Source organism: Cottoperca gobio, chromosome 4, assembly GCF_900634415.1.
Source record: "Cottoperca gobio chromosome 4, fCotGob3.1, whole genome shotgun sequence".
Lineage (NCBI taxonomy): Eukaryota > Metazoa > Chordata > Actinopteri > Perciformes > Bovichtidae > Cottoperca > Cottoperca gobio.
The window spans coordinates 27,774,984-27,784,128 of NC_041358.1; the positions used below are offsets into that span (position 1 = coordinate 27,774,984).

The 9,145-nt window shown below is 39.9% G+C and overlaps 1 protein-coding gene across 9 annotated transcripts in view; it reads left to right on the plus strand.

Moving 5' to 3' along the window:
- The first annotated feature begins 1,465 nt into the window (after nucleotides 1-1,465).
- ptbp1b (polypyrimidine tract binding protein 1b) overlaps nucleotides 1,466-9,145 on the plus strand; it is a 21,609-nt gene continuing 13,929 nt past the window's right edge. For 2 of the 9 annotated variants that reach the window (XR_003832108.1, XR_003832110.1), the window contains exon 1: nucleotides 3,129-3,222. Coding sequence is in view for 5 of the 9 variants with exons in the window: in XM_029429157.1 (XP_029285017.1) it covers nucleotides 3,166-3,222 (57 nt within the window). In the remaining 4 variants the exon portion in view is untranslated. Of the gene's footprint in view, nucleotides 1,576-3,128; nucleotides 3,223-5,955; nucleotides 5,990-9,145 lie in introns of those variants that run through there. The other 7 variants (XR_003832109.1, XM_029429157.1, XM_029429158.1 and 4 more) reach the window with 6 other exon arrangements.

Consider the following 9,145-nt stretch of genomic DNA (forward strand, 5'->3'; position numbering starts at 1 on the left):
TATGAACCTAACCCTAACCCTGAACCACGATCTTTTCCTAAACCTAACCAAGTAGTTTTGTTTCAATTCACAACGTTAAAACCGCGACCTCGACAAATCGAGAATGCAGTTTTGTTGTATTAAAACGTAATTTCTTTGGAGACCAGAGAAGCCCGTGAACAGCTTCAGTCACAGGACAGTTGAGTCGTCTGGAAGAAGTCCGACTCACGTGGTTTAAAGTTCACAGGAAACAAAATGCTCCTTTTTGCTCTGAAGTCCGGAGATGAAACGACACACCAGGACGCTCTGCTGCACCTTCAGGGCAAAGATGAGTCCTAATCCTGCATGTGTGTCGGAGGAATATAATTCAAAACTGAAAATACAAAAGCTTTGGAAGGTTTACGTTTAATGAAAAAGGGTTTGCAAGGTTTGAAGGCTTCTGCATAATGTTTTGATGATGAACGAGAGTTTGACCAAACACATATTCAGAGTGTGCAGACGTGACCTAAACTCCAACACGCTTATATATTCTGCTCAGAGGCCTCACAGCTCGGACATTCAGGCTTTGTAAACTGAGGTCGATGGAGTTTTTGCTGGTACCATGGACGTATTGTGAGACGATGGGCCCCATGTCACAGAAATATAAGAGCCCCCCCGTCTACATAGAAACAAGACACCCAAACTCAATGAGCTACTCTTAGTAATCCCTTTGTAGTCGTTGGATGCCTTTGTGGTTGATTAACATCTATTTCTCATTGTTTTGTGTGTCTTTGTGGTTATTTAGTGTCTCCTTGTAGTCTTTTAGTATTTATTTTCTAGATGTTTTATGTCGTCAGTTTACGTCTCTTTGCACCTCCCTATTGTTTTGTGTCTCTTTGTAGTCATTGTGGGTTGTTTAAAGTTGTTTTGTGTCTATTTTCATTCATTTATTAAATACTTTATAAGCATTTATTCTTTTATGTTGATAATGTTTCAGCCTACAGCCTACTTCGAGATCAACGTGTAATTGTTGAGCATTAGAAAATTCTCTTTTTTGCTTTTTAATTTTTAATTAGCTGGTTGTGTTCATGCATATGGCAAACATGTTGATTTCTATTTTTCTATGTTATAAATTGAACCTTAGCTCCTATAATAAGTCTATTTGTATAAAACACACAAATTATTCTATTTGTGTGTCCCCCCCCCCCATATTAAAACTGGAATTATGTAAACAAACTGGCATTTAAAGGGTTGTGAAGAGTTCCGGATCTTTCCACACGGCACACCGACATGTACACGCGTTATATTTTGTCGGGACAACGCCCACTTACCCAGAATTAAAAGCGTGTCGGTTTTCTCCAATGAGTCGCACATTTTCCTCATAGACAATCTTTGATCGCTGGAATTTTGGTCTTTGTTGTTGCTCTCCCTGTCCAACCAGCCAATCAGCGCCTGGCTCTGGTCTGAAACGCCCACAAATGTTGCCAACTGTCCAATCAGGGAGCTTCTTTAGTCGAACGCCATTTTGTCGGTTTATAACAGCGGTGGTTTGGTCTCCTGCTGGCCGCTGGCTGCTGGAACCTGTTGCTCCGCAGTTCCGTGTTGTGCAATGGACGGGTGAGTTCTCCAAGCGTCTTTACGTGTACACTCAGATTAAATGTACTTTCTGGCTGTTTTATTCACACCTGAGAGCAATAACACAAACATTCTGCCACACAATGTTTGTCCACAGAGAAGTCGGTGTTATTGTAGTTCGCTTAACTATCGCTAAAGTTGTGTTTAAGTGGTAATAATAAGGACGCTAGCCGCGTTAGCTGCAGTGTTAGCTTCGGAACGGGCCATTCTCAACTCCAAGCCAAACTCCATTAACACAACCCGGCATCTACGCGTGGCCTCGTTTACCTGCAAAAACAGATTTATTTACCATTAAACCTTGTACTTAAGATCCGTTTTTGATCTATAAATTGTGGGAATGATCACTCAGCAACGTGCATAACTTCCAGTAACGTTATAGCTTCACGATGTTCACACGCCCACTGTGGATATTTTGCCGATGGTCCCTCTCCTACAAAAGTTTATATTTTGTTAAAATTAATGTAGTGTCATGTGTTGCATGTGTGCCGAATTGAAAAGTGTTTCCATTTGAGTCGCTTATGGTAAAGTAGTCTCGTTAATATTGGTTTGTGGTTGTCGGGATTAAGAAGAGACATTTTAAAATGACGGTTTTTCATATGGAGTTCGGTTTTAGTTGCCCGATAACGAACGGAAGTAACCGGAGCTCAGATGTTGGGGAAAACGGTGTAATTCAGACTGGAGGCCTGAAGTGAAACAGATTATAGCTGAACATGAGTGTTTGCCACAAAGCAAGTCACTTATAAAACTCTAGTTTGTATGACATAATGTAGCTTCATATGTTGCAGGTGATCCCAGTTGATTAATTTAAGGTGTAAAAGTGTTCTTTGTGGTTTTGAAGATTAAGAGGAGAACTTTAAAATGACGGTTTTTCATATGGAGTTCTGCAAAACGGACGTAACTGATGCACAGATGTTAAACGATGCTTATTAGATTGAATGCTTTCTGAAATAGTATATCTACCTGGTGATCCTGCAGGTCATTAAACACAGAACTGGTCTCAAATTAAACTCCATTCAGTTGTTTGCAAAGGGAGGAAACATGAGAACAATCCGTGTGTACTGCATGTTTAAGGTTCCTGGTCGTTTTCCATTGATTACAATAGTATTGATATATGTGTTGTCATTGACCTGCAGGAGTCTGTTTGCCACACCTCCTGAAGACTAATGTTGTGTAAACTGTTCTTTATAGCTGTTAAAGTCATGTTGGCAGCGGACTGTGAGGCGTTTGAGTTCCTGTTGTGAATATTTGTGCTTTGTCAGGGCTCATTGAGCCGGAGGGTCCCCGTCCAGCTGGTTTACAGACACAGCTTCAGCACAACCATCTTTTTCACTATCTTAGTGTCGGACACAATTGATCATCTCTGTGCTTCAAGTATTAATTTCTACATGTCACATGTCACATGGACTTCACCTCAGTATTTCTCTTCTGTGCGAACTTTATATTTTATTTTATGGGACTGTAATTCCTCATGTGCCCTTAAAAACAGACGTGATATGATTCTTTCTCTTTTTCTAAATTTTTCTATTTTATTTTTGCTTAACATTTTTATTTTGTCTTCCTGTGTCTGTTGTTATGCAACAAAACACCAAGTCAAATTCTTTCTTTGTGAAAACCTACTCTCAAATAAACGTAAGTACTACTATAAACTAACGATTATTTAAATGTTGGATTCATCTGCAGGTGATTTTCTAGATTAATGGTCTATAAAATGTCAGAAAATAGTCCAAAACTCACATTTTTATTATCAAAATGTTCAATTAATTAGTTAACTCTTGCTACTTTTTACATTTTGTTTTCGTACTGTGTTGTTATGCACCATCTATGTGTAAATCTGATTCTAAAAAGTACTAATTATATGATTAGAATACAAAGAAATGGAGACCAGTTGATACACATTCAATTAATTAATTTAAAAATAATTGTGTAGAAGATCTCCACAGTGGAAGAACAAGAACTAGTGAGTCTTTGGAGATTATTCAAATGTAAAAATATATAAATTGATTGATCTGCTCCTGAAGTGAACTCAAAATGCTCTTTTTAATCTGATATCTACATATACATATACTACTTGTATATTTACTGTAGCAGCAACCGGAAGCTTAGAGACAAACCAGGAAATGGAACAAATTAAAAATGGCCGAGAGGAAATCTACATGATAGGAGTTAATGTACTTCTCCTTCACCCCCCCTGTAGAGGATTTAATCACATGCTGCTTCAACAAGAACACACGGTTTATGTGACGTCAGAGAGAAGTGTAAAAGTTCATCTCTTCTGACTAAATAATCCGTTTTAAAGACATTTTTGTATTTAGTTTAATTTTTTGGACATTTTAACATATTAAGTATGGGGGGGGGGGGGGGGATCATTCTTCATTCAAAGCTTCTATTGAGGTTTTCAAATTAAGCTTCGGGTGCATGTCGTCATATTTTATGGCATTAAAATAAAATCCTTGAACAAAGTGATTTATCAGATTAAATTTGTTTTTCTTAAATGAACTTTCTGTAATTGAACCGTGTGAGCAGACAGACGGACCGCAGTGAAAGGCTCAACTCAAACTATATTAGCTCTTTCTTTAGATTAAAAACGTGAATTTTGGGAAACGCTCTGAAGTTTTTGGAAATGTTTGGATCACACGAGTCGGAAACAATCCCGCTGGAATCTAAGTGTACTAATAATATCAGTGCAGCCTCGTCTTTATCTGCAGCTTTGCAGATTTCATCGGACAGACGCGTGTCGTGCTGGTAGAATCTGACCTTTCTGTTAGTGTTGGTTTATTAACGAGGTGTATGATTGGGCAGGGAGGTTGATTGACGGCTGTGGTTGTGTATGAGGAGTGTGAATCGTTCACGATTTGGATTCAAAATGAATTCTTGATTCGGTTGATAAGCATGCTAATCACCACCGTCAGCGTCAGCCTGTAGCGCTTTACTCACAGGTCAGCCTCGCGCGTCGTGGACCTTCTCGTTCTAACGCCTCTTCTACTCTTACTTGGTTTAAGTCGCTGCATCTCCAAACATAACAGTTAAAAGTCACGTTTTCTCGTCTTGATGTTGTTGAAGAGGAGCAGAAAATGTTGTGAGCGGACGGCCGAGGGTTTGAAAGCAAGCCAAGGGAAAAGGAGAGAATTAGCGCGACTTTAAACGTCAGTTCACGCAGTAAAGACTCGACATGAAACGAGTTTACTTGCATTAAGTAAATTATATATTTAGTTTCTTTATTTCGCGGGGGAACGGAAGGGGAAACACGAGATTAAAAACATGTGAATTCTTACATTAACCTGTTTCCCCCGCCTCTCTTGTGTATTAATGTTTCTGTATCTCTGACACATTTCTGTTTTTTATTTATTCATCTCACCTGTTTTCAATTCCTGCTTTTCAGATTTTCAAATTGTGAGTCCTAACAAATATTGAGATTGATCCCACAGCATCCTCCCTTGCAGCTGAACTCCTCTGCATGATGTGTTGATGTTAAACGCTTTAACTGTGGTTGGACCTGCTGTCCCTGTGCTCAGCCTCTGTGTGCTCTCTGTGGAGCAGCTTGGTGGCTTTCTGACGGTTTAATGTGAATTCTAAGATATTAACAGTGTTTTCGCTGCTCGTTCTGACCTGCTGCAGCTGCAGTGTGATGCACAACACCCGCACGCATTATTTTATAAGTTTCCAATATCAACCTTGTTAGGAATCAATCGGGAACATTCGTTAAAATCAGCGGCATGGTCAGGAGTTTAACTTCATCTCCACAGAGAGGTTTTAAGTCTTGTCGTGAATTTCATCCCCTCACGGATCAGCACCCTCTCAGATTTGACGTGATGACAGTGAACGCATCACGCAGGTTTGGAGAAAGGATGAGAAACAAAAGTGGCATAAATAAATGGACGCAGCTCTACGACGACGACGACGTATTAAGTCTGCTGTAGGTATATTTAAAAGAAGTTATGGAGCCGAGGGATTAAAGCGGTAAAGTTACGAGAGCGAAATCTTATTTCTCAAAAATATAAATGAACAAATTGTCAAGGAACCTCATGGCGTCACTTTGCCACGTAGAATTAACCCCGTACCCTTTGTTCTCAAATGTACGACTTCTGAATAACATCTCTGAATTTTACCCCCCCTCCCCCGGCTCTGGATTTTATTACATTTGTACCTACAGTGGCCCCAATACGGCGCCGTACAGCGCACGATGTAGCGTACGCATGTTTGAGCCGACACAAACTCCAGTCAGCTGTCGGCCTGTGTCTGCTGGGTTCTCTCTGCCCTTCACTCCGTCTCCTCAGGCTTTAACCTCATTTTAACTTTTTTGTTTGGCTTGTTGTTTTGAGTTTTTCTCCCTGCTGCTTCTAACACGCTGTCTTCTCTTCACAGCAGTGTCCACCAAGATTTAACAGTTGGTACTAAGGTAGGCACCTCTGCTTCCTCCTCTTCCTCCTCCTCTTCCTCTCTGTTGGTTTGTGTTCTGCTGGATTTAAGCTCCTTTTTAAAAAAGTTTTATTTTTCATTATGGTCTTACATGTTGAGCGAATGCATGAGAAACTTCTTCCTGCAGGATTCACTTCGGTCGTTTCGATTATTTTAATCTGGCGATCGTTTTCTCGATTAATGGATTTGTTGTTTTGAGTATAAAATGTTAAGTGTTCAGTATTTTAGTGTTGCTGCCATTTATCAACAACTCAAAGAAGTTCAGTTTCCTGTCGTAGACGAGGAAAGAAACCAGAAAATATTCACTTAAGAGAATTTTGACTTTTCTTCTCTTAATTCCTCAAACCAAGTAATTTAATTATCTAAATATTTCCCTTATTATTTAGTAGTTGACAATTTATTGATTGATCTTTGCCGCTCTAGTGGCCACTCAGTCCAGCTCCTTTAAAAAATCATTTTTTAAAACTTATTTCAACGTCTAAGTCCTAAAAAGCAATAAATTAGATTTCAAAAAGTGCCGCCGCTCCGTGAACATCGTTAGAGTCCGGCGCCGCCATCTGGGAACATTCAGAGGTTTTCTCTGTAATTGGTGTCGAGGTCTCCGTGTTTTCTAAAAGTATTATAAACTGCAGCAGTGATTTAGTCACATTCCTCAACACGCCTGAAGATAAGCAGATTATTCGACAACATTACCGCCGAGTTCAGACTGAATCCTGCCGACCGGTTCAGAAATCACCCGTCTACAGATCTTTGTTTCCTTTTTAGTTCTTTGCAGCTTCTGTGTAAAAGGGCACAAATCATAACTATGCTTAATTTGGTCATTAGAGACAATTATTGACTTTTGAAACGTGCGTTTATTGAAGAAGAAAATGGTGTTTGTAACAGTGGATTTCTTTGAATTTTAAATATAATTTAAAACAAAAGAAAAGTAAAAAAATGTTTTTAATCTATTTATCTCAAAGTGCTAGATTTACAAAACGAGAGCATCATTGCGAAACAGAATGCGGCACTATAATCATTTAATCTCATTTATCTTGTTTTTATAATCGTTGAAATAAAACATTTGGTGCGTTCAAGGACCCTCTGACAACACACAAGTATTTTTCTTTTTTGTAAAGATTTGTTTTATAACATTTAAGGTTAATAAACATTCACATCTGAGCATAAAAAAATAGATTTAAAGAAAGGAAAAGCAAAAATCCACATTCTCTCTGCAGCTGCTGCACCGTGGATTATATAAAGTCATATTGTGTTGTCACAGATGCACAAATACACGTGTATAAAAAGGGTTAATTATACACATAATTATAATAATTATAATAATACTAATTATAATGATACATCAACTTGAATACATTCAAGTAAAGTAGTGATAATTTAAATGTATAATTTATTACTGATAATAAACCTAAAAATAAATAAATAAATATGCAAACATTTAGAAAGACATATCAAAATAGTAATTTAATGTTTTAAAATACATTTAATAAAAAAATATTACTAAAAGTGCACACACTTAAGATTATTTGTTGTTTTTATGACTTTAAACTGATTTTTATCGTTCCTGACGGACAGATTAGTTAAACAATCTGCAGCTTTAATCCGCACACGATAACAGAAGTGAATCTGAAGTTTTATCTGAGAGGATTTTCATATCGCAATGACCTGAAACCTTCTGCGGCCTGGAAGGAAGGAAGGAATGTAAAGTCCAGCGTTCGTTGGCAAGAAGATAAAAAGCACCAGCGTTAAAGGCAGAATGAGGAAACAGGGGGGGGGGGGGGGGGGGAACAGGAAAGTCAGGTGTTCACTTTCTGGAACTGACTTCACATTCGAGCCGTGATCCGTCTTCAGCTCTGAACCGGTCCGACTGCTCCGGTGTCGCCCGCTGAGCTCACCTGTGGTGGGCGTGGCCTTCATGCACCCGAGGTAGAGACAGAATATCTCCCCCGGAGGACTTTTATTGTGAAGGTGAACGTCAGAGTGAGTAAATGACTCGACACGTGCAACAAAACAAGCGTTTCTTTATTACGATCCGGAGATGTACCGTCTGAAAGAGCCGGACGTGACTGGAAACTGATCTAACGCGCCTTTAGCAGCCGATCACCGGGACGAGGGAAAAAACTAACGGCATTTCCAGTTTCGCAGTATAAGAGATGTTTCTCTGATCTGTTGCAGTGAATACAGAAGTGTTTAATATTCATCATCTTTAATAATGAAAGTAAAACCTGCCCGTGGGTCAAACGCTCTCTGAAGCGAGGAGGCTTGTGTCCGTCATCCACCATCCAGTTGTACCCCTAAGTTTCCCTAAGCACTCAAAGGATGAATAATACAGATGGACGAACACGCACCATGAGAACTGACTGCCGTACAGAACACACTCCTGTGTACTGGCACACCTGGAGTAGTTAATCTGACATCCACCTGGTATTTGAAGTTATTGTTGGCTCATCAGACGGTGATCAGAGAGCAGCTGTGTTCTCTGAGAGATTTCTCTGCTCCTTTGCTCACATTCCTCTGTTTGCTTTGTGCGTCCGGCTGCAGCGAAGTGACCGCTGCTGGTTTTAGGACCTAAAACTAGAATCTGAGCCAAAACCACATGAAGGTTGAGAGACGCTGCGAGGAGGAGGAGGAGGAGGAAGTGACGGGAGGAGTGCTCTCAGCTCTCCTGTTTCCTCCTCTGGCCTCAGGCGAGTCATCTGAAACCAACCCGAACACACCGTATCCTGTTTAAAGGGACAGTTCAGGGATTGTTTAGATTCACACTCGAGATGTGCTCGACCTTAAACATGGCTCGTCTCTTAAAATAATAATTAATGTACACCTTTTAATGAGTTAGTTTCTAAAGTAACACGTTGGCCTGTTCGCTCCGCACATGGCGAGGTTGGAAGTGTGTAATCAAGATGACATCTCGTAAAACCAGGGAGTTCTAGCTGCTACTTTGATTTGATTGATTTCCCTCGACAAGAGAAGTCTGATGGATTCATGGTCTGCTCCGATTTTAAAGCTTCTCGGATGCAGTTTGTTGCTAGTGAGCGAAACACCGATCACAAGTCCCGATCAATGTATGCAACAACCAGAGCGACCGCTGGGTGTCGACCTCAACCTGCTAAGATCAAGGAGACAAACGCAGACGGTA